The sequence below is a fragment of the Phalacrocorax aristotelis genome, chromosome 10 (genome assembly GCF_949628215.1).
Source record: "Phalacrocorax aristotelis chromosome 10, bGulAri2.1, whole genome shotgun sequence".
Lineage (NCBI taxonomy): Eukaryota > Metazoa > Chordata > Aves > Suliformes > Phalacrocoracidae > Phalacrocorax > Phalacrocorax aristotelis.
This window is the reverse complement of record NC_134285.1, coordinates 832871-858085: the sequence shown is the minus strand read 5'-3', so window position 1 is coordinate 858085 and position 25215 is coordinate 832871. Positions and strand designations below refer to the sequence as shown.

General features: G+C 46.8%; 1 protein-coding gene across 2 annotated transcripts; it reads left to right on the top strand.

Moving 5' to 3' along the window:
• The first annotated feature begins 331 nt into the window (after positions 1-331).
• Positions 332-21661, top strand: COG7 (component of oligomeric golgi complex 7). Of its 2 annotated transcripts, none has more exons than XM_075104549.1 (17): positions 332-608; positions 1125-1273; positions 1910-2026; positions 2208-2376; positions 4278-4360; positions 5140-5262; positions 7247-7445; positions 9524-9651; positions 10242-10396; positions 11585-11701; positions 12226-12291; positions 13059-13245; positions 14237-14377; positions 14831-14914; positions 16891-17005; positions 19277-19420; positions 20870-21661. In XM_075104549.1, exons 1-17 carry the CDS (start codon positions 443-445, stop codon positions 21034-21036), a joined length of 2310 nt encoding a protein of 769 aa, XP_074960650.1. In that variant the 5' UTR covers positions 332-442; the 3' UTR covers positions 21037-21661. The 2 variants fall into 2 exon arrangements, with proteins under 2 accessions (XP_074960650.1, XP_074960651.1); XM_075104550.1 differs by lacking the exon at positions 332-608 and adding an exon at positions 656-903.
• Positions 21662-25215: the final 3554 nt, after the last annotated feature.

Genomic DNA, 25215 nt, shown 5'->3' with positions numbered 1-25215 from the left:
CCGCCGGCGGCGGGGAGGAGGAGGAGGAGGAGGAGGAGGAGGGCGGCTGGTGCGCGTTGCTGCGCGCTATGACGGGACCCAGTGGAGACGCGGGGAGGGCAGCAGGCGGCTGCCCGGGCGGAGCGGGGGCTGGGGGGCCCGGCCCCGGTCCCCCGCCGTTAGCTCGGTGCTGGCTCGCCCCGCGGCGGCACCGCCCGCTCGTTTCTGTCCACAGACCCCGCTGAGGGTCGCCTTTAAGAGCCGGTGTCCGGCGTGCGGCGGCCAGGCCGGCTCCGGGGCCTCTGTCGCGCGGGGGCGGCCGAGCGTCCCGCCGCCCCGTTCCGGCCCCGCCCCGGCTACGGTGGCCGCCAGGCGTACGGTGGCCGTCGGGGGCCCGGCGGGGCGCTTCCCGGTGCGCTGCGCGGCCGCCGCTGTGTCCGCCTGCCCCCGCGGCTCCCCGGCGATGGATTTCTCCAGGTTCCTGTCGGATGACTTCGAGGTGAAGAGCTGGGTGAACGCGGCCTTCCGGGCCGTGCAGCAGGAGGCCCCCGGCAAGGTGGACGCTCACGCCGCCACGCTGGTGATGAAGCTGCAGCTCTTCATCCAGGAGGTCAACAACGCGGTGGAAGGTGCGGCGGCGCCCCTCGGCGGCTCCTCACCCCGCGGGGCCCGGTTCGGGCGCCCGGGCCGGCCTCGCCCCTGTCACCTCCCTGCCCTGGCAGGCCCCTTCTGAACGCTGAGAATCCGCTGCCCCTGCCAGGGGGGCTTCGGTTGGGTGTCGGGGAAAGCCTCCTCGCCCAAAGGGCTGTCAGGCCCCGGGAGAGGCCGCCCGGGGGGCTGGCGGAGCCCCGTCCCTGGCGGCCTTTGGAAGACGCATGGACGTGGCGCTCGGCCGTGGTGTGGCGGCGGGCTTGGCAGTGCCGGGTTAGCGCTGGACTCGATCTTAAGGGTCCTTTCCCACCTAAGCGATTCCATGATAAAATACAGGTTTACATTTTAAATATATAACTAAAATTTTGCTGTTTGGTGCTTTGCTTTGTTGTTTGGGTTGAAATATTGAAGGCTATGTAAGATCACTGAATAACTCCCTCTCTCCTGCAAGGGCGCTCAGGCCCTCCTCGCTGTACTGCTTGGTGTTTCTGCAGAGACGAGCCACCAGGCTCTACAGAACATGCCCAGAGTCCTCCGGGAAGTGGAAGTCTTGAAACAGGAGGCAACATTCCTGAAGGAGCAAATGATCCTCGTTAAAGAAGATATCAAGAAATTTGAAGAAGACACAGCCCAGTCAATGCAGGTGGGTTCTCGCCTTACCTAGTGTTTATCTGCAGCTTGTGGAATTCTGAAGTTTCCAGACTTGTTTGCGTTAAACTATCTTAGAATCATAGAATCATAGAATCGTTAAGGTTGGAAAAGACCCTTAAGATCATCGAGTCCAACGGCTAACCTATCGCTGCCAAGTCCACCACTAAACTTGTGAGTTTAGCTCTTGTGAGCTCAACAGAGGCAAAACTACTTCTTTTGATGTTAATAGCAGAAAGGTGGGTGTGACACAGAGCAGTGCAGTCTGCCTTTCCTGAGGAACAGCTGATCGTGTCTCTGCTCAGACAGAGCTACCTGACTGGGGACACCGGTCTCTGCCCAGGATTCTGCCTGTTGTTGGCTGGGGTGCGTAGCAGTTTTCAGGCAAAGCAGATGCTAAAAGTACAAATCCAGAATTAAAACTAACCTTTTGTTTTTTGGAAGTTGATTTAGCATCTCTAGCTCTTCCAGCCAACTCCTTCCTCCTTGTAACGGGCATGATCTTTTCACACTTTTTTTTTAAATCCAAGCCAAAAATAGCACCCATAACATAAGTATCTATGGCAGTTGTCTTTTGTTTCAATGGGCAACATATATATTTTGTTGTTGTTGTTGTTGTTTTTTTATTCAGGTCCTGGTAGAGATTGACCGAGTGAAATCTAGAATGCAGTTGGCTGCTGAGTCACTTCAGGAAGCAGACAAATGGAGCACATTAAGTGCAGACATTGAAGAGACTCTTAAAACACAGGTAGATACCCCGTTATTCTTTTTGGTCTTTGTGCTTTCAGATTTCCAGGGAAACTGCGTCTAAAAGCGGGTCTTGAAGTGACTTTAAAACACGTACCTGTTTGTAAAACGTCATTACGAAACAGGTATTAATGCTTTCCAAGGTTGTGCTCGGTAACAGGGTTGCCTTTCTCTGGTGGCAGGATGTGTCTGTGATTTCGGCCAAACTGACAAGTATGCAGAGCAGCCTGGCTATGCTTGTGGATACGCCGGATTACTCCGAGAAGTGTGTGCATCTTGAGGCTCTGAAGAACCGACTAGAGGCCATGGCCAGCCCTCAGATTGTTGCTGCTTTTAACTCCCAGTCTGTAGGTCAGTAAGGCTCGGTGTCGCTATTAGTGTAGAGTTTCTTGTCTTTAAAAAGTAAAACGTTGTTTGGGTGGGGAGTTTATGTCCTGAAGGCTGCGGGTGCTGGGTTATGTGCTTTTTCTGGTGGAGCTAGATGCCGTGGTATGTTATGTGCTCTGCAGCTGCCTGCAGCCCAGTGCATCTTTGATTTTCCTACAGTCTGGCGTACGTGTGGCTACTATAGGAAATCAGGAGAATGTGAGCTGGTTTTATAGGCCATGTAGGTGTGTGAAATGGAGGTGCTGAGGCCGGGCGGCCCTGCTGTCATAGCTTAGTTGTGCCATGGATGCTCTCCAAGTGGGAAGCGCCGCTCAAGTAAGCAGAAGGCCTCTGGTTTTGCATTATCATAGTGCTACTGGGTGTTTCTGTTACTGCTTGGTGCTGTAATCAAGACGGGAATTTGTTTGGAAACATTCTGACTCCTTGCTACTTTGTAAAAGCCGTTTTATAAGCTGTCCTTTAGAAAATTTGACTTTTTGGACCGTTCTTTGTGCTCGTCCTTCCCTCTCCTACTGTCACAGCGCTTTTGAAAAATACTTGTTCTGGTTGTTGCCTCTCACCTACGTGCACCTCGAGGTCCCAGCGAGGCTCTGGGGCCGTGGTGCTTTGGCTGCACAGCGCTCTGTGGAGTTCGTGTCTGCGTAAAGGCAAGGCGCAGCAGTGCGTGACTGCAGGCAGCTGGAGGGAGCACAGGAGGAAGGAAGCTCTGTGTGCTGGACTTCTAACAAATGTGTTTAATCCTTTGCAGAGATCTCTCTCCTCTCTCTCCTGTTCCTCTTCTGTCTTGTCTTCTTTGTACAGCCTCTTCTTGTCTTGGACTGTGCTCATCACCTTCACAGTAGGTCCCACGCCTTTTTTCTGCTGTGCATTACCGTTTACAGACAAATTCAAGACAAAGGATGATGTTTTGGAATATTTTCTCTGCCTAGGATGAAAGTAAATTGAATATTCATATGCTCTGTGAGTTCTCCACCAAAGAAAACATATAGGTCCAAGAAAGCTGCTGGAAGCAGGTCTGCTGGCACGAGGTCCTTTGCATGGGCGTACTGTTCAGAACAACTCACTTCAAGCACTGTTTGCCTTCTCTTTCAAAATCTGTTCTGGGCATGTGGAGATACGAGCTTCTTTTCCCATTGAAGAGAGTTTCACTGTTTACTGTGAAGTCATGCATTTTCCCTGAAGTCCAGCTCCTATAAATGTAATACAAGTCTGTAAACATCCCCAGAGAGTCTGTATGCTGTGACTTCCACAGATGAAGAGCACTGCAAGTTACTTAGTGTTCTAGTTTATCTGCCTTCTGGGTCCTGTTTGAAAAACGAGGTCTCGTTACTAATTCCTCTAACCCCAGATGTATTCTGTGGACACAGCCATGGCCAGCCCCTGTACAGTACAGAACAGTCTTTTGAGGAACGTGGATTTCAAAGCCCTGTGTAAGAGCTAACTGTGCTGTTAGTCTCAAGGCAGCTGGCTTAGGTATCAGTTTGAGAAGTGATGAAAGCAAAGCTGAGGACTTTGTGAGGTATGTTCTAGCTTTGTAGATAGCAGCTCATTTCTGGAAAATAATTATTTCTTTCTAGGAAATGCTCTGGCTTTATCTGTCTTTAATACTAGATAAATTTTACTTCTTAAGCAGCAAATGGCAGAAGTTAAATTCATCTTGTGTCTGCTACCTGTTCTTGTCTGAGCGTGGGTTTTAGGCGGCTTTGCTCCTATTGGAGAAAATAAGCAAAAGAAGGTGCAAGTGTGTCTTTCTGTATAGGCCATTGTGCACACTCCTGTAAAAGAAGAATTCTCTCGCTCAGACTAACGCCTCTCCTTCAGCTTTGAGACTGACTGTTAACTGCCTATTGTTTTGTTTTGTTTAGATCAGGCAAAAACGTTTGTTAAAGTCTTCACCGAAATTGATCGGATGCCCCAGCTTCTTGCTTATTATTATAAATGTCACAAGGTAAGTCTTTTGATAATATTTTAATTCGGAGGAATAAAAATTCGAGTTCTTGCTTGGCTAGGGCTGTAGGGGGAGCTGCTACATCGTGTATTTTACCTTTCCTGTTTGAAGGAGGATGGAACCGGTTCTTTTCCATGTTTCGTTCTCTGACTTCTCTTTCTGGCTCTTAACGGCTTTGGCTACTCCCCATGTTTCACGAGTAATTCTCCATTCAGGGCTTTGTGTTCCTTCCTGCAACAGATATAGGGTATGTGTGTTCTGCTTGAGTTCTCTGAGACTTATATTTCTGCTTTGCTGCTTTTGGATGTGGCTTTGTCAGCAATAACTTTATTGCTGCAACTTGCCAGCTGCTGACTTCTGTAAACTCTTTTCAGGTAAGATTAAAAGCTGGAATTCCAGGCAGTTCTGTAGCCATAACCCGATCCTCAAATTTCTCTCATGACTGTGACTTTTGAGGATTAAGTTCAAGGCTAGGGCTTGCCAAGTATTTAAACTATTATCTGGGGGTATCAGTTACGGTCTCATTTTATGAGTAAAATACCAATGTTAATTAAGTCTTTGAATCAACTAAGAAGCCTCTGGCTTCATGCTGGAAGTCTTTTCCTTCTGTGGTGCTGAACTATAGCAAAATGTTAGTTGAAATCTGGAGAGAGGAGTCAGAGTGGGCATTGTATTTTAGCAGAAGCGCTTTCCATGGGAAGTTCTTGGCTTGAAACAACAAAAGCTGGATCTGTGGACTGTCAGTTCTCCTCTTAGAATGGTTCTTATTGCCCCTGCAGGTGCAGCTGGTGGGCGTGTGGCAGGATCTTTGCCAAAGTGACTTAAGCTTAAACCGCCAGTTGACTGAACTGTACGACACACTCCTTGGGACCTGGCACTCACAACTTCAGTGGACAACACAGGTGCAGTGACTGCTTAATATTGGTGCAGCGGAGGGGAGAGGATGAGGCTGAGCACGCTCTCTTAATTCTCATAAAGCTCTGAATAGTTCATCGGTGCTCACTCTTTGAGTTACACTCCGTGCCTTATCAAAGCAAGGCAGGGCCTCAACCTTCCTTCTGCTTCTTGTCCAGCTCTCGCAGACAAGATTTGATTTCTGCTGTTCTACCGACAGCAAGGTTGCTGTGTTATTGACATTAAAGCTGTTCTATCACTTTCATCTGTATCTTAAGTTAAATCTAATTTGATGGTGTTGCAAATGTGTTCTGTTGCAAGACATTTGAAATGCCTGAATTGCTTTATCGCTTGGCCTGGAGGAGGCCCCCAAGGTCATATTGGACCGATTCTTGTCACCCAGTGTAAGATATCTGAGGGTTTCTGCTGTCACCCACTGGAGCCTGTGCACTTGTTTTTCCTGCCAAGAATGATGTAGGATCCAAAAAAGTTATTGTCCTTTAGTGAAATGAAGAAAGATAAGTTCGTATTGTTGAGCCTGTGAGAGTTTTTCATCCGTGAAGGGTAAGAGATTTTTATCTTCATGTCATGAAGCCCGGCGCGAGTGCTGGGCCTGAACTGCAGAGGAGCTCAGTGTTTCCTTGAAATGTGTTTTTTCTGCCTAATGATTCGATGTGAATTACAGGTCAGAGGTCAGCTTACATTTTAGCAGATACTCTTTGAACTGGGGATTGTGAGAGAGAAATGGCACGTGGGACAAAGCTCGTGTCACTTAATCTCTTGTGTTGCTTCTGCTTTCTGAAGAATTCTTGGACCTTTTTTTATGGTATTCGGTATCCATGGTGACCTTGTTGCAGGAGGCTCGTGGTGATCCCAGCTTTCAAAGCAAATGAGAGAGAATAGCTGACAAAAACATCACAATAAAAGGCTGTAATGCATTTTGTGCTAATGGAGCTGAGGGTGGTGCATGTAAATAAAAGTTCTCAGCTGATTACAGTCTTTCTAGCCTTTCCAGTACTGACTTCTGCCTATCCGACCAGTAATTTGGCTCATGACATAGTACTATTTCTTCACATTTTACCCATATATGTGTTGTTTTTCCAACACACCTGTGTAAACTGAGTGCTCTGTTTTCAAGTGCCCTTTTCTGCCAGGTGGTTTTCCAAATTACTCTAGTGCCTGTGCTCTGCTGAGTTCAGTTTTTTGACCTATACCTGTCTTCTGGGTTCTTGGTTGCTGTATTCAAAGCACAGTTTCAACAGTAAAATATGTATTGAGCTAGGCTTTTGTAATCAGGCTGTCCTTTATGCTAGGTCAGCGAGGTTTTTGCAGTATTAGCAGACCTCTTTTGTTTTGTTTCTGTTTTTACCCCTTCTAAGGTTTTTCAAATTTGTTTTTTTCCCTTTTGGTTGGGAGCTCATGTCATCTGAGGGATTTGTGATCTGTTAGCGCACAAAATGTCATCTTCTCGATCTGTGTGTCCCTGTCTCTGACCAATAAGTAATTCTATGTTAATACTTTATTAGAAAGAAGCACACACCCCACAGAGTTTTCTGTGCTGGGCGTCAAGAAGTCCAGGTCTGGCTGCTGCTTTCTCTGCCAACTCTTTACTCCCTGGTCATGGCCGCCTGCCTCTCTGCTGACAGCATTTGTGAACGTGATTGTTCTGCCTCTTCTGTCCCTCTGTTTCAGGAGCCCAGGTCGCTGTGGCAAGGCAGAAGGGACGCTACAGTGGGCATGGTTGCCCCTGGGAAGTGGTGCTGCTTCAGCCAGCAGGGCAGCAGCACATGTTCAGGAGGGCTGAAGAAGGTATCAGCCCCTGGCTAGACAGGACCTGCTCAGTTTGGAGTGGGACAGCCTCTCTGTGCTGAGGCAGTGGCATGTGGTTTGTATGTTGTGGGGCTCTCCCTGGAAGCTGCCTGCTGCTGTCTGCTGCCTGTCGTGTTCCTCTGAGATAACGTGCTTTTGCTAATAGCTTTTCTGTTACCACAGGTTTTCAAGAACCCCCATGAAATTGTGACTGTGTTGTTGATTCAAACTCTGGGAGCGTTGGTGCCTTCCATCCCTGTCTGCCTCGGCACTGCCATGGAGAGAACGGGCCAAGAAACCAAGCTGACTAAGCTGCTGGAGCTCTATGATGCCACCACCCACTTCGCAAAAGGGCTGGAAGTCGCAATGCTGCCAAACCTGAGTGAGGCTTTAGCACTGAATTTTGTCATTCTGTTCCATTGACTCCTTTGTAAAGTTCCATGGTGGGATTTTTAGTTTTACATGGGAGGAGGGATTATATCTTCTACAGCATTGACTAGTTCCATGGTATTTGCACCTGTGCCTGTGTGTGTATCTTACACCAAAGATGTTGACACAATACTGAAGGAGTTTACTGAAGCAGACCTGTTCTAAGCATGCTTGTTGTCTTGGGTAAATAATATTAAGCACTTTTCCTTTTACAAGCATTAGCATTTCTTCTAACGGATGAGGAAATGTCACTAGGGAAGCTGTCTGTGAAACGTGTTGCGAAAGATCTCAAAGCATAGAATTCAAGGAGTTTCCTGGAATTAAGTCACACCTTACTGAACAAGAGAAAACCTGCATCCATCGGGTTCTTAATTTTTATTTTGTAGTTTTTCTGTTGCTACTGGCTTATGTTTGAATCAAGTGAAAATGCAGGGTGAAATATTATTTCTGAACCGTTGGTAGTTTATTCCCTAGCAGCATCCTCAGAGTTTGATTCCAAATCTAACCTGTGCATTCCTTACCCTGTGTTTGTCATCTCGTTTTGGTCATGACTTGATGAATAGTTCCTGCAAACCGCAAAGTAGTGAGGTGCCGTGTTTACACAGGTTTATGCCTGACTTGAACTCTTGGCTATTTATAGTCCTTTATTAATTTGGTAGGGCCCTTTCAAAGACTGGGTATGGGAAAATCCTACATTAAAGCTAGTTGGAGCATTCCTAGTGCTGTGCTTCCTGTGTTTGGTTCCTCATAACATTGTCTTGAGCTATTTAAACCCAGGTTCTTACTTGATCATGTAAGTTATGTGATTACTGGGCAATTTCAGGGAGTATGACTGTAATTGTGTCTGGTTCTGTTGTTTTTGTGATTGCATACTCTTGTCAGTCATTTTCTGTCTTTGGCTTAGCTTGATTTCTGGTTTGTAATAGAAATTATTAAAAAGGACTTGGAAAAATGGTGTCAAATTCTAGAAGATGATGGAATAGGAAGACAGCTGCTGAACTGTTTTCCGAGTGTGTTACAAAAAACCAAAATTCTTTATTTCCCTCTCCTTTGCTGTGGGTTAAGATGTTTGGGAAGAGAATCTCAAGAATGGCAAGGCCAGGTGAGTCAGCGGAACAGGGTCAGACCAGTTCCTATGTCCATGTATGTGAGGGAAGGGTTCGGTCATGATTCATGGGATGATTCAGGTTGGAAGGGACCTCAGGAGATGATCGAGTCCAACCTCCTGCTCCAAGCACGGTCCGCTATGAGTTCAGTCCATGTTACTCAGGGTATTGTCCAGACCAATCTTGAAAACGTCCAAGCGTGGAGATAGCACAGGCTTTGGGCAACCTGCTCCATTGCTTGTCTGTCCTTAGGGTGTAAAAGCTTTTTCTTATATCCACGGTTCAAAATAGTTCTGGTTTGCCTAACTCAAACTAGCAGCAAAACCTCACGATAACAGCTAGTGCCCAGTTCTGATTTGAGAAATAACTCATACTTGGTTTTGTTCGGGTTTGCAGCTCCCTGCCCAACAGAGTGGCACTGAAACGCTGAGTTCATGGTTCATGTTGATGAACACCATGAAGTAGTAGTGCTATGTGAATTGGGTTAGCGTCAATTATTTTAAGTATGAACCCAGCTTTCTGATAAATGAGGATTGCCCCTGTTTTAAGTTGTGGGAGTAACGTGTTTCACTTCTCAGATGGTGTCAATACCTTCCTTCTACTGTAGGTTGGAACGTTTCATAGATTTTTGTCACCCAGGCTGTTTTGGAACAGTGAGTGGTAATTTTCTTGAGGCACTTGTTGAGGTAGAACATCTTGGCTTTAGGAAGCAGGTAGAGATAATAACCTTGTTTCTAAAAAAAAAAAAAAAAAGGAAAAAAAAAACCAACCCCAAACTGTGTAGTTGAGACTTAAAGCTGTTGGGCAACATTCCAAGCCTGTGTAGGCAGCATGCTCTAATTGAAGAACTACTGCATGTGGCTTGAAACAGGGTTTTTAGTAGCATGTTGATCTATTTGTAGACTAAACATCTGATTCTTTGTAGAGGAGCAGAACCTGGTAAAAGTGATGGAACTGGTGGAAGCGGTGTATGGTCCATACAAGCCCTATCAACTTGAGTATGGAGACCTGGAAGAAGAAAATCTCCTCATTCAGATCAGCGCAGTGCCCTTGGTAACGCAGCAGTCTCTGTTCAGCTACGCAGGGAGAGGCTTGAAGCCTCTCCTAAATACAAGGGTCTTTGCCATAGTTATTGCTCTCTTTCCTCCTGTAATTTTTTGGTAATATTTCCTGTTTGCAGTATGTTTTTGTACTGCTAAGTAAATCTTGTTTAAGAAATAACGTTAATTTCAGCAGCACTGTCAGGTTGAAGGTAACTCATTTCTTCACCCAATAACTGGCATTGTGTGGCTCTGCTGGAGAAAAACTTCACCAAAATACTACTGTCAACCAAGAGCCTGCTTCAGGCTCAATGGATTTATTAAGAAGACGGTCTGGGGGAGTAAGGACCTTTTTGTGGAAGATTCTATTGTTGCTGAACTGTTTTTCCTTGAAGACCTGGTAAGCACAGGATTTGGCAGCCTGACTTTTATTATCAGTCACTGTGCAGGAGGGTGGAAGCAGCCAGCATTATTGTCCCGTAAGTGGGTCACAAGATTGGAGGTTACTGAGAGAATGATGTGTTACACAAGGTGTCTTTTCTTTAACGCCTGGACACTCAAAGAAGAGTCAGGCTTAACGTTCTTCTTGTTGTTACCGTTTAGGAGCATTGGGAAGTAATTGACTGTGTCCAGGAGCTGAACCATTCAGTCAACAAACTCTTCAGTCTGGCTTCGGGAGCCATCAACAACTGCGTTAAGCTCACTGACGGACTGGGAGTGTGTGGGCTCCTCAAGGCCCTGAAAGCCCTGTTCACAAAGTAAGGTGCTTTTAGTTACACTGCTGCATTTACCCTAAGGGAGTAGCAAGTGTTCAGTTTGTGGCCAAGGACTTTGCAGTTTAAGAAAAATGGCTGAGAGCAGAGAATATCTATAACCATACTACGAATCATCTGATATCCCCTTCTACCACTTCATTCAGGCAGTGACTCCTCCTTAGGGGAGAAATGGAAGCTTTTTGTGGCTAAATGGAAGACTTTCCTTAGCTGCTTTCTGTTCTGGTTGGACTGCATTTTCATTTTTAATAAATACTTTTGAAGGGAAAAATATTTCCTAAAACAGAGTGAGACAAAGACAAATTAGGCTGATGGAAGTAGAACTCAGGGAGGAAATGTAAACTTACTGGGACAAGTGACCCCGCCTTCAGAATCCACCTGTAAGTGCAAGCTACCCTAGTGAGTGACGTTCACTATAAGTTCTTGTCTTAAAGTATCAGTGATAGCCTGCTTAGGTCATACTGCAGTAGTGATTACCTCCTTATTCTTTCCTGATATCGAAAGAGCTGCTCACAGTCACACTGTTACCTTGCTGCCCTGTGGGGAAGAGGGAAGAGGAAAGCACACTTCTCTGATATCAGCTTTTTTATAGGCAATTACATAGCAGTCTGCGTGCCTCCACTTTATGGGCATTGTTTCATAGGAAAAAAAAAAAAGGGTGTGTGTGGAAAACAAAATGTTCTCTTTTTTATCCATGTTCTCCTCTGGGGAGTAGCTGAGAAAACAAATTCATGAGATTGTTACCACTGTGTTCCTGGAGTAAGGGCCAAGTGATGTTGGAGTAACAGTAGCCTTATAAACTTTTTCTGGTCTTTCCTAGGAAATGTGATTAGTGTAGTGGCAACAAAAATGTCTTACTCATGCCTTGTCATGGGAGTGGAGAGTTCCTGGTGACACGTATGCAACAAATTGAAGTAGCCACACCGTATCTGTTACTCTGAGTTTCTCCCTGTCTTCTAGCGTAGGCTTGAGTAGGCTGTGGCTGAGGAGTTCTTCCATGTGTTTGGGCCGGAACAACAGCATCTCCTCTGAACCCCTCCTCTTTTAATATTTCTGGTTCTTGTTTGGCCCTTGTAGAGGACTGAATGAGCAAATTGCAGGACACACAGTTATGCTGCTTTCCCACCTACTGTCTTACTCCGGTGCTTATCTCTTCCCCATTTCTCGTTACAGGTATACGTCTGACTTTACAAACACATTGCAGTCTATACGGAAGAAATGTAAACTGGATGATGTCCTATCAGATTCCCTTTTCCAGGAGGACTGGACTGCATTCCAAAACTCTGTCCGGTAAAGGGGATTTTTTTGCCTAGCTCAGAACTGATTTTTGTATCAAAGTTGGAAGGGAGTTACTCGGGGTCAGTTTACACAAGTTCTTAGTGCAGAGTGCAGGGTTATGCCCACTTAGCTGCAGTGCCTCTGGGAGCATTAGTGTCAGTGACTGGGTTTCAGGTTGCTACTGGCACAGTAAGTGCTGTGAGGCTCCCCACCCTGTCTGGAGCAAGACTGCATGTCATATCACTTGAAATATCAGCAGGTCTTAGATTTTTCCCCAGTGACACCGAGCTGGCCTTAGCCATGATGACAAGAAGTAGTGTGTAGATGAGGTTGTTGGGCAAAAAAATACAGTATGTTATGGAGTAGATGCAGAGTTAACAGCCAAATTAACTCTTGACAGATGTGTCCCCTATGGGCTGCGGTTTGGTTATTGTATTTTATGATTGCTTGGAACACGTCTGAGGTGGGTTGTCTTGGGGGGTATATTATCTGCCTCAAATCTCACAACGAATGTTTTTTGTCTTGTTCTTTCCCAGGATAATTACTACCTGTGGTGAGCTCCTTCGTCAGTGTGGAGACTTTGAGCAGCAACTGGCCAACAGGTAAGCATTGCTGAACTTAATTCATGAGCTGTCAACAGAGGTACGAAGTTGAAAGAAAACAAACCCCAAGGTGCTTTCGTTGCGTAGACCATGGAGGGAAAGCAGAGCCACTGTGATTTCCCCCCACTGCCCCTCCCCATCTTCCGAAATGTCAGAGATGGGTCACAGACTGTTGCGCTCAGTCGTGTCCCCTGAGCCAGTCACAAGAATCCCTTTTCTTGGATACCTGGCTGGGCATCAAGCAGGCCACCAGATTGGGGTCAGGAAGGAATTTTCCACCAGATCAAACTGGCAAGATTCTCACCCCCCTTGTGACATGGGACATGAATCATTTGCTGAAATGAATCCAGGTGTGCCTTAACTGATTGATTCCTTGTAACTTGAGGAGCGTCAAGCAGAGGCAGCACGCAGATCTTTTGTTGCTTGTGAGCAGTGCGCCGTTCAGCCCCTTATGTGTTGAAATGCTTTAGTCCGACCTGAGTGCCCGTGCTTTGTACAGGACGCAGGGGCCTGCAGTGCACAGGAGGCTGGGTTTGCTCCATATTTGCTAGACATTCTGTGAGCACACTCCTCTCTTTTTCAACTCAATATTTTTGCAGTGTTTGAGTTGCACAGTAGACGCGAGAGTTGGCTGTAACGTGTCTGCCACCAATGAGTGCTCTCTCTCTTAAAGTAACATAAAGGTTGTGTTGGTCCTTGGACCACATGAGAACAGCAGTGCTGATTTCAGAGGATTTTGCCAGTGACTTTTGTGTACTTGTTTTCAGGATTTTATCCACTGCTGGGAAGTATCTCTCGGACTCCTACAGCCCTTGTAGTTTTTCTGGCTTTCAGGATACTAGTTCTGCAGAAAAGAAGAGCTCTGTAAAGAATCCCTGGCAGGAATACAATTATCTTTTGAAGGAGAATCCGTCTGAGTATGCCAGCCTTATGGAGACACTTTACACTCTAAAGGTAGCTTTGGTGCCTGGGAGAGCCTGCCTCTGTCACAGGATGCTGTTGGGCCCACATTTCATAGATGAGACCTGGATTCCCCCTATAGCCTGATTACTTTTCGTCCTGAGCTGCAGCCTTTTGATGGGCTGTGTTCCAAGTCTCCCACAGAGACACCGGTTGATCTGCTGAGAGATGAAATGTTCAAACCCAGAAAGTCTGGACTCGTTCCATCTCTCCCCAGATCCTGGCTGTGTTTTGTGAACATGCCCTTATCAGCTCAGGTGAGGGAGATTTTGTCACTGAAAGCATTGGGAAGATTGTGTTGGAGCCATCTCGAATTCTGGAGCCCACATACTGCCTTCTCAAGACTTTCTTTGCCACTTACGCTCTGCTGCCATACCCGTTCTGAAAAATAATTCTGCAAGATCATTCATGCATGCATCTGTGAACAGGGTAGAATGACTCTGGTTATCTTCTTGTGGATCTAAGTTATGTTTGCCATCATCAGTCACATGCAGTAACGAAGTCAAGGTTATGAGTTCTGTCTCATTTCCTCAAAACATTTTGATTTCTTTTGCACATAATTTACCTGCAACTTGCGCAGCTCTGCCTTCGTTATATGTTTGACTTTAAACCTTTGCTAATGGTCCAGTTCTGTAAAGCTTTTGCTGAATTGCATGCAAGGAATCAGTTAGTTGTGCCCTTTGAGTGAAAGGCAGTTTTACCATCTTCCCTGCAAGTTTCTCCAGCCTGTACTGGTGCCTGGCATGGCTGGAATGTGATGCTGATTCGTAGTTCTGCATTTCAGGGATCAGTGCTCTGTTTCTGTCTTGAATAACTGGTTGGAATAGGGCATCCCAAAGGAAACAAGCTGTGTCATTGCAGAGGAAAGCTCTTTTGTATTAGGATGGCCTAGTGAAGATCTCTTTAAGAATGTTAATATAGCTTCTTTTGGGTCAGTTTAATGACTTCTGCACATAAACATTTTTTCTGTGCCTGTGTGTGTTAGGAAAAAGGTACGAGTAACCACAACCTGTTGTCTTCGTCTCGATCTGCCCTAAGCCGCCTCAACCAGCTGGCACACCACTTGGCTTTTGATTCTGTTTTTCTTCGCATCAAACAACAACTCTTACTCGTTTCAAAGATGGAGGTGAGTAATGGGTACCTCGATCTGATCTGAACTGGCCAGGTTTACCCGTGGGATCCCTCACGGTGGAGCACAGCTCCGTGTTGCTTACCCTTCCCCTCTTCAGAATGTTTCCCTCTGGTATCACGTTTCTTCCATGAGCTACTGTTAGTGGAAAAGTTTACCTCCCTTCATCCACAGCATTCTCAGCGGACGGCTATGTTTGCAAGCTCTGATGTTTGCCTGAAATGTTGCTTTCTAACTTGTGTGAGCATGTGTTTTCCTCAGGGAGCTGGGTGGAAAGGGTTTTGGGCCTGAGGGAGGACGAGGGTAGCAGTTTTATCACCACCTGTGTTCTGCTTTGTAGAAGTCCTTGGGTAGTCACAGCTCATGTTGCTGCGTGACCCCTTCCTACAATCCTGATAGACTTCGGGCTCCAGAAAGTCACAGATTCTTCCTGCACTTTTCGCCTCACAGGGCTGGAATTCCGGTGGCATCGGTGAGACCCTGACAGATGACCTGCCAAACTTCAGCCTGACTCCTCTGGAATATATCAGCAATGTAAGAGCGCGCAAGGGTGTTTACTGGAAGTGCAGTCCTGGGGGAATCTCTTTTGTGTTTCCCCAGTTTTTGGTGAAATCATAATATTTGTTAAAATTGCTACATGATGGTGATAGGTGCCCTCAGTGGTCCAGCCCTCACCAGTTGGGTTGTGCCATTCTTTGTGGGTTTTAGGAAATCCCTGTCAAATTCTGGAATAGCAAAAGAATGTAGGGAGCACAAGGAGAGGTTCTTCTCTATCGAACGGCACCATTTACAGTGGTAACTCTCGGGATGGGAAATGCCAGCTTCTGTTTGTAGGGGTGAATCCTGAGCACCTCTTCATAATGCAGCCCACGTAGCCTAGAAGTTCCTGCAGTGTGTATTGGAGTGATTTAATCATGCTATGAAGTTAAAGTCTTGAGCTCTTACCCTTCTAATCCCCAAGTGACTCCCCGGTTTCTCTTTCTGATGGAAGACCAATGAAACCTTTCTGGCAGTGGGGTGTCTGAGTGGAAGAGGAGAGCGGGCTGCTCATTTCCTTCTGACTAGGCACTCCATGGTTTGGTGCTGCTCAGCAGCATTCACGTTGCTCTCCTGGCTGGTGTTTCAAGCCGCTGCCAAATTTGCAGCTCAGATATTAATATTAGCTGCTATTATTATCTCAATACAAAGTACAATTTGATAATCTAGTTTCTTACGTTACTGTCATTCTGTGCATCACACAGGGAACTGATTTTTCAAGGACAGGCTGCAACCAAAAGCTTTTAGTATTTTGGTTTCCCCTGCCTAACGTCCTACGGACTGTTATACTCTACTTTTAAAGCTTAAAAAAAAAAAAAAAAACAAGAAGAAACATACAGAAATGGGTAGTCAGTCAGTTTGTGGGATAATTTTATCATGGGTAGTTTGAATTTAGCTATCTGAGAGACTTTTATGAGGTTCAGAAAGCTCGTGAGCCGTATATCAGGTAAAACTCAAAGGAAAGGTTGCTTCTGAATTTCTAAGTAACTTTCCAGTTAACACAGTTCACCAGGAGAGACATGGATGGTTGGTAAGAGGCTGAATATGCTCCCCTGCCACTTTAATTGAAAGTTAAAACTGAGTTGTGTATGGTGGTTACTTGATTCTGTGAGGAATCAAAGGACATTTCTGCCTGTCCAAGGCAAAGAGGAACTTCAGAAAATTTCAGATACAAAGCATTTGTTTTCTGACACCTTTTCAGATCTACGCTTTTTCCTGCTGCTGAGTGATAGGTGGGCCAAGACTGAGCCACAGCTTTGTCTTGGATGGTCTTGAAATAACACTACTGCATTGTGCAGTAAAATTGAAAACTGAAAAACTAAAGTAGAGTTTAGAAAGGAACTGATGTGGCTTACGTGCTGTGTAGAAGAAAAGGCAGGTGATGTGAGCTCAGGAAAAAGTTCTTGATGAACATGCTCCATCATGGGGAGGCAGAGTACTCTGAGCTGTACCTGCACTTGGGAAGGTTCTCTGTAGCAGCAGGTAATCACTCTGCAAACAGGGCAGTATTTGCTGTATGCCTGAAGTTATGTGGCTTATGCATGTGAATTTGTGAGCATGGTCCCTGTTCAGGAGTGATACATTTCTGTAATTTGTGATTATATTGTCACTTGAATCCGTGTTTCTTCTTCTTTGACTTTGATTCAGTCTCTTAGATTCTGCTCTAGAAAACAAATTGCCGGAACGCTCCGGGGGTGGCAGCTTTGCCTGCAGTAACAGTTCTCTGTACAGGTTTTTCTTAACATGATTGTCTCAACGACCGGTTCTCTGACCTTGTGAAAAATTATTTCTTGTACAAAGTGTAATGATGAGCCAGAGCCAATTTGTTTCTGAGCAAATGTAGGTTAGTGAGTTGCTGGCAAGCTCAGCTTTCTGCTTTCAGGTGTGGATTACTGCAGTTGACTTTTTTTTCTCTAGCAAAGTACTTGCTTCACATTTGTTCAGTGACTCAGCTCTTTGTTCTTTTATTCTAGATTGGGCAATATATTATGTCGCTTCCTCTCCACCTTGAGCCATTTGTCACTCAAGAGGATTCTGCTTTGGAACTGGCATTACATGCTGGAAAACTGCCTTATCCCCCAGAACAAGGTAGGGTGAAAACAAAGACTTGAAGAGTCTGGGGAAAGCTTTCACGTTCTGACATTACATGGGTGTGATGGTTTCTGGTAACAAAGCTGTTGGAGACCCATTTCCTATCGTCTAGTCATGCTGTTTCTTCCAAGAGTCTCTTGATAATATGCAGGAGGAGCGAGCCTCTAAATAATGAGTAAAGCTTCTTCAGCTTGGTCTGTTTAAGTTTAGTGTTCATTAAAAGTGTGGTTTGGGTGCAGGGTCTGAGGTATTACGGTTTAAGAGTTGGAGCAGTATTTAACATCCTGGGTGCAGGGAGTGAATAGAAGGTACCTGGGGTCAGTTCCCAAACTCTGAAGGGGGAACCATTGAACCATCTAGCCTGAAAGACTTCTCAAGTTAGTTTTTGTGGCTTCTGCTCCTTACCAGCCTGTCCACTGGAGCACAGTTCACGGAGCACCTTGGCCTGTCTAACAGCGTACTGAAGGGGGAGTCTTGCTCCAGCTTTGCACTCCTGCCCTCTCCTTTGTGCTGGTTCTGCAGTAGGGCTCTTTCCATTCATTAGCCTCACAGAGGAGTATTCACTTTTTTTCTCTTTCTGGCCTAGTTTCTCCCAAAAATGTATCAATAAAGTGATTTAAATCAGCTTCCTAAGAGGTCTCCTATGCAACAGAGCTGGCAGGAGCGCGCAGTGAGGAATAGGCAGAAAGGAAGCTTGTGACCGTGCTCAGAAGTGGTGAGTTGTTAGGTTGGCTGACCCTCTCGTCTAATGTGTCCATCTGCTGAAGAAAACATCCCTGCATTGGTGATCATACAGTGTATTCTTACCCCCAGACAGTATCTAAGCTGGGATTCTTGCAACAGCTGTTGCCAGGAACTGACCTGGTGTGAAGCTTCCAGCTTCAGATCCTAGGGAAATCGGGAGACAATGTCCCGTAAGCTTAATTCTACACTACTCACTTGTGGTATAAAATATGCAGTCCTCTGTGGCCTTGCCGAGAACCACAGCCCCTTAATTTGTTGCTAGAAAAATAAGAGCTCCTGAGCTCCTTTCTTCAGGAATAGACTCTTCGCTCTCAAGCATGATAGTAATGCTGTTTACAAGTAAAAAACTTTTTCTCTGCCTCTTTTCTCTGTAAATCCAGGAAAAAATACTGTGATAGCCTGTGTGACATGGTAACCCGTGCCCATCTGTGACAGAGGTTAGGAGCCCACAGTCAGAAAGCGGTCTGCTGCCTGGCTAGTTTCAGACAGGCTTTGCATCTTTGGGAATTGCTTTTTTTAAGGGTCCGACCATGTGTTCTAGTGTCCGTAGTCAGGTTGCTGCTCAGTAAGGACACAGTTCTGGAATGCTGACCACTTCATTTAAATTCCTTTCTCATCCTACATTAACTCCAGCTGAAGAATCATTAGTTCCCCTGCTGCTTCCACTGCCACCTGAGTCTTTAGTGATCAGATACCAGCCACAATGACAAAACCCGCTGTGCTGAAGGACCTGCTGCAGGTGGCTGCTGTCCGAGAGAGCTGCGGACCAGGTTCCTCTTCAGAACTTTCTCCACAGAACACGAGGAGTTCTTTCTGTGTGTCTTTCCTTAATTTCCTGCAGCAAGCTGAGTTTTGGCTTGTGTTCATTCTTCAGGGCTGTCTTTACCTGTTGTATCATTAATCCTGCTGCAGTTAATGACACTAGCTACATAATGCTTCCCAGCAGGTTGGCGGGGCACCGTGGTTTGCTGTGGTTAATCTCTTCTCGGTCTTTATTTCCACTGACAATCAAGGAAGTGTAGAGCTTGGTATTTATAGTCGTCCTGTGGCCTTCCGAGAATACGCTCTTCAGATTAGGTTTTCGCATTACTTATTTTGTCGTCTTAATGTATTTACATGTTTAATAGTTCATTAACTTTCACTGATGAACACAGGCTCCCTTCAGAACTTGAAAAAAACCCTGTGAATCTTTGTCATCGCAGTAGTTTGTAAACTAGTCCTGGAATGTGATCCTATAGAATATGCCAGGCAGTGCCCCTGATCACCTGTCAGCCCTTTGGAAATGACTTACCTCGAGAAGTAATAGAGGGAAGTGTTTTGGGTCATAAGCTAATTTTCAGTGTTGTGTAGTGTCAGGGAGAATACGTAACTGCTTGGCTCCGAAAACAGCTGATAAACTCTGAATCCTAATGGATACCTTAATGTCTCTCTGAGGAAAAAGCTAACCATTTGTGAATTATGTTTTGTTACAAAACCAGCAAACGCAGTGAGACTGCTGACAGCTAATGAGAATTTTCTGTCCAGGAGATGACCTACCTGAGCTGGACAACATGGCTGACTACTGGCTGGGCTCCATCGCCAGAGCTACGATGCAAACTTACTGCGAAGTCATCCTGCAGATACCAGAGCTCACGGTACACTCGACAAAGCAGCTTGCCACAGACATTGGTAAGCTCGGGGCAGGCGTTGTGCTGAGAACTGTTGCTGTAACACGTGGGCTGCTCGGCCGTTACATTAGACGTGAGGAGACTGCAGTGTGGGTTTCTCCTTTAATCGTGAGCATGTTGATCTGATACGGTACTCTGCAGCGAGGAGCGGTTCAAGCGTCTCCTTTGCAAAGAGTTCGGTCACATCCCTCTTTGAGGGAAGGTGATGTTGTGGTAGGTACTCCTGCTTCTTCACTGCTTTGTGCTTCTGACTGTGGAAGTCGAAGTCCTTCTGAACTGAGACTCCGCCCTTACAAGCCAGACTTAGCAAGGAAGGTCTGTATATAATCTGTTCAAGTGGGGCACTGCTCTTTCCCTTCTCGTCAAGTGCAGCGTACTGCCAGTGTATGCCATACAGGGGGTACGCAGCAGGTGCCAAGCCTGTTGGGAAGTGCTCCAGTGGATAATGAAGGGGGCAGCTCATTGATTTATTCCATCCACTTAATAGCTGAAGTAGGGAGGATCAGCTAAAGGCCTCTAAAAGTTACTGTGGAGCACTTGACCAGCGTCTTTTTTTACAATACCTATAGGATCAGCTCCCCTGCCAGTTAACTTACCGCCCTGCTGCTCTGAAGGTGCTGGATGACTAAACTTACTTTCAACATGAAGAAATTTTCAGCAGCAAAGTGGGACGTAGCTGGCCCATGTTGTTCCCCTCTGCCTTCTCCCGTGCCATGCAGAGTGACTGAGGGAGGACTGGTGGAAGATGCTGGGGGAGGCATATCTGCAGGATACGGAGGAGATGGGTTTTTCTTACCCAAAGGTGATGAAAGTGTCACTCGGGGACCACTACAGCTATTGTACATGCTCATTAGTCCTTTCTTTGCTGTAAATCATGGATGCTGGCTTCCCCGTGGCCAAGCTCAGAAGTAACAATACAGACAATATCTCCTCAGCTCACCTGAAAGCGTGCCTGAATGCCAGCAAACTCAGCCTGAATCTTTTTTTTTTTAGGGCGTTGCTTAAAAACAAACCAGTGGATTAGAGGCTGGTTGCTCGGCATTTTCCCTGCCATCCTTAATTCCCCAACTCCCTTTGAATCAGTGAGCTGGAACTCCCTCCTGCCTTGGCAGCCATTCACCTCTGCAGAACTTCCCGGCTTTGTTGCAAGCTCTTTGCCTTTGAAGGTGTGACTGCGATCCTTTACCAGCAACTGTGGTGACTGACCACCCCAAGGGTGTTCTGTGCAGATACTGAAACGTGACGGAATGTGTCTCAGCCCTGAACAAAACAGCTGGTTGTCCAAACTGGCGTATGGGAAGCCAAAAGTATGCACCAGCCAGTACAGTTAGATCCCAAACACGCTGCCATTTTCTGTGGTTTTGAGCTATCAGAGCTGTCGTGGAGAACAAAGAATAACTTTCATTTGCACAGTGCCTGTTCAAAAACATGTTTCTCCTTGATCTTACAGATTATCTAATAAACGTTATGGATGCCCTCGGCCTTCAGCCATCAAGAACACTGCAAAATATTGTAACTCTGTTGAAGGCAAAACCAGAGGACTACCGGCAAGCTGCAAAAAGCGTGCCCCGCAGAATGGCCAGCAGCGTCGCTGCAATGAGAGGCCTGGAGTGCTAGCTGCAGTGTCCCCGCTGCTGGACACCGGTCAAGGGCTGAACTCTTTGGGTTGGGTTTATTTCCCTATAAACTTTGCACGGACAGTGAAAACATCTCTGGGGATTAGCGGAATTTATTTCTGAATAACTTTTAATAAATGCTTTGTCTAGGAAAAGCGTGTTCCATTTTTCCATCGGTAAAAATAAGGAAAAATGTCCTACAGCCAAATTTACCAAAAACTCTCTGGATGACCTTGAGTAGGCTGAACAGTGCTGGCTTCTGACTAGAAACATTCTGCTGGTTGCTGGAGAGTTCATGCTTCGTGGCGGTGAGATGACTGGCTTTTTCAGAAAATTTAATCAATTCTGGATCTAAAATTACGGGGTAGGTACAACAAAGATCGACTGATTGGGAGCTTCTACCTGGAGGCAATCGTCATTGCTCAAGTCTGTCATTATTCACAAAGTCAAGAAGACAGCTTCATCAATTAGTAGATGAGGCATGATGAAGCTCAACCCTGAGAGTAAAACCAGTTTTGTAGGTTGTTCCTCATGCGATTAATGTATTCTACTGAAAGCTATGACATTTATAAGAAATGTAGGGGAAGTGGTGTTTCCTTGTAACATTTATTAAAGCTTGGCATACAGATCTTCATAAAACCGCCTTATCCAGCCTAAGTGTGCTCCCAGCACTCCCACAGCTTTTTTGCTTGGGAGAAAACTGGACAGAATACAAAGGGGGCCCAAACCCAGAACGCCAGTTGTGTGAGACTGCTGGATATAACCTCACATGCAAACTTGTCTGTTTTGGAGGGGAAAAACATCTTTCTTCCCTTTATCTGCATCTACTTCTGCAGTTTTCTCCTTTTCTTCACCACCAGATGCCTCGGGGCAATAATCCTTTTCTCAGTGTCCGTGTTCTTGCCTCTTCTTTCCTTAACTTGGTTCGGGCTGCTCTAATCAGTGTTTAGCCTGGTCCACAAATCTTCCTGCTGTCTTTGCTTTAGCCTGCGTTTCCCTGCAGCCTCTGTCTTTGGGACAGCTGACGTTTCTGGTCCCAGCGTTGCTGCATTCGTCGTCCTCCTTTTGGGACTCGTTAGTCTGGTGTGTTCTCCCCCGGGTGACCGTGTGCGTAGCTGCCGCGGCGCCCAATCTGCCTCTTCTCTAGGCAGCCCCAGGTCTTTTTATTTTGTCCCATCAACACCTTCTCTGTGTTTTATAGCACACATGTAACAAGCCAATACAGGCTTAGATTATACCACTGATTTATGGGTTTTTTTAAGTGGAATTGGATTCCTTTGCTGCTCTCAGCTGGACTTTGGTGACGTTTTACTGCCAAAATCGCAGTTTGGGGAGGTGAGGAGAGCAGAGGTGCTTTATAAACAGTTTGTGAGTTTCGTGAATTTTGGCACCTAAAAAAAAGTCAGAGCAGGGAATTAAAATGTTTTCTGGTAATTTTTTTTCTTGGCCAGGTTTTCAGTTAGATGTTTACTCTTTCGTTTCCAACTTTGAAAAGTCTATTAAAATCCCCAAATGAATGGGGAGCTGGTGCTGTACTGAGTTGGGACTTCTCGGGTGTGTCGCGTGGCGGTGATTTGTGGAGCCTTGCCCCCGGAGAGCTCGTGCCCCGCTCTGGGCCCGGTCCTGCGCAGCGCTCGGCTGAGTCTTCCAGCAGCGGCAACTGCTGCTGCAGCAGGAAACCCCCCACCTCGCGCACCTACGGTTATCTGCAGTCGGTCCACTGGGAGAGAGAGCCAAGCTGGTAGGGCCGAAGTCAAGTATCCGAGACGCTTTCCTCTTTTATTAGATGTCAGATGCCCTCTGTAAACCAGCAGCAACCGGAATAGCGAACTGTCCGCGTCCTGCCAAAGAACGTGCTGTTCCAATTTACCCTTGGTGTGACGGGTGAATCTCACCGTTTGTGCCTCTCCCATCCCTCTGCCTTGTCACTAGAAGGTGAGGACTTCTGAGGCTGTTCTTTGCGTGCTGCTACTGCCTTTTGCAGGGCAGACGGCCCCGGGTGGGCACCCAGCTGGGGCTGAAGGAGTGAGAGACCTATGACCTGCTGCTGCCTTTTCGGTTCATCACAGCTCCGAGGCAGCTGCCGGAGCCCTCCCCAGGCTGTCAGGAGCCGAGGCGCTGCCTTTCAAAGCGCCTTGGAGAGGGCTGGCCTTGGGGAAACAGCTCTGCCTTCCCCCTCTCGCTGCAGCAAGCTCCTGGCGGGTACCGCTACTTCATCAGCGCAGGAGCAGGCTCGGGGCAGCGGTTTTGCCCTGCGGAAAAGTATCTGTCTCGGCAGTATCTTCTATGTTTGAACAGCTATTTGGATTCCCGCGCGACCAGACTTCTTGGTAGTGATGCTGACAGTGCTGTCAGTGGTGAGAGCGTGGGAATAGATGCCCAGGTCTTTGTTCTCAGCTTTCCTAGTGTTTTAACCAAATCGCTCTATCGTCCCTTTGCAGGGAGCAGTGTTTTTTCGCTGTTGCAAAAGGAGGTCTTTGTCAAGTATTGGCTAGCGGGCACACACTGGGCACTGAACAGTGGGGAGGGTGTCAGGTGCCTGTTTCTGACTCGGCCGCGGTGTGGGACGAAGCGCCGTCACTTTACAGGGACTCTCCTTTCTTGTGAAGGAGGCTGCACCGTGGTTTTACAGTGCTCGGGGGGGAAGCGTGTCTTTAGGGAGAAGGGGAGTGAGGAGCTGGGCAGGGAGAGTCTAGGACGGTTTGTAAGAGCTGGATTCCTCTGTCCTTACAAGGCTCCTAGCAGGGCCCTTCGTCTGCCCCACCAGTGCCCCGGTTGCTTGTGTGCTTGCGGAGCTCGTGCTGTACCCAGGGTCAGGCGGTTTCCCGAAGCAGCAGCCGTGTTCGTGGGCCGTTGGTCGTCCGCTCTTGCAGACGAGAACCAGCTGACAGATAAGGGTCTGGGGGCAGCATGTGGACTTGCTAAGAAGGTGCTCCCTGAATCTGGATTTTTATTCCTCATACCCTTTATTTTAGGTATTCTCTGGCTGCAGATGACTGTAAATTACCCCTGGTTTTCCACTCCTCATGCCAGTTAAGGTCAGAGGCGGGTATGGTTCCTCACCAGCCCAGGAAGGCCGGTGGCAAGGGATGAGTTCTGTGTGCTGAGTCCTCACTTAACTGTTCCAGTTCATAAAGAATCCGGTGCTGAAGGATGAAAGTGTCATCATCTTCTCCCAGTGTAATGTATCTGGCGAGTCTGTTGCTTGCTTCTTATATAAAAGATAATCGTATGTTGTTTGTGAGGCAAAACTTGAGGAGGAATCGCTCCAGATGCTAAAAAGCCCGTGAGACACTAGTTGGTGGAATGGGTAGGACGTTCTGCAAATGACCCTGCTCTACTCACCCAGCTTCTAAACCACCTCCTTCTCGCCTGACTTTCAAGCAGTGGCAACTACCACAAACACCGCCTCCGGCTCGGGAGGCCCACGCACCGCGGGCTGCCAGGAGAGTGCCCCAGAGGAAGGGCTGCCCCGCAGTGCCGCGGCCGCGGCTCTTCCCTGTGCTGCGGCTTCTGGGCACTGTCAGAACCAGAAGTCTCGGCCGGGTGGGTTGCTGAAGCAACGGTGAAAGCTTTGCACGGTTTCTAAATCAGCTCTAGCATCTGGCTCGGTGGGGTTTGTGAACTTGCCCATTTCTGAGCGTCGGCGCGTGCTGAGCGGGAGGTGGTGGGGCTCCAGTCACTGCGCTGAAGCCCAGGAGGACGTGAAGGAGCACCCACGGCTACGCACCGGACTCTCCTGATCCTCACCCCTTTCTCAACAGCAGAAAACACAAACAGGCCGAGAGTGTGGTCTCCAAAGCTGAATAGCTCCCGCACACAGAAAACTGCCCACCTGTGGCAGCCGCTTCTGCTGCTGCTTCGAATCACAGTTGGTGTGTTTGCTTGTAGCTCTGGCTCCTGCTGTGGCTTCATTATTTAAGAATCTGAATTTAAGTTAAAGAAATTGGCTAAGCTTGTTCTTATGATCACCAAGTGAAACTGAAAAATGTCTGTAAAAAATCAGATATCAGAAGTAATAGAAAATCTAAACTTTATTTTAAGTTGCCATTACTTTTTGGCACTAATCATAAAATTTTAAAAATTCATGAACAAGTCTTATAGAATGAAGACTGCTGATGTTCTAACACGTTGAGATCTCGGAGCTGTAACTGCAGCAGCGTTAGCAGCTATACACCTG

What these genes read in the sequence shown, in the direction of transcription:
- COG7 (XM_075104549.1), top strand. Translation starts at nt 443, where the DNA reads ATGGATTTCTCCAGGTTCCTGTCGGATGACTTCGAGGTGAAGAGCTGG. An exon ending in TTTTAACTCCCAGTCTGTAG is followed by an intron (nt 2,377 to 4,277) that starts GTCAGTAAGGCT and finishes TGTTTTGTTTAG; the next exon opens with ATCAGGCAAAAACGTTTGTT. An exon ending in AACTTCAGTGGACAACACAG is followed by an intron (nt 5,263 to 7,246) that starts GTGCAGTGACTG and finishes CTGTTACCACAG; the next exon opens with GTTTTCAAGAACCCCCATGA.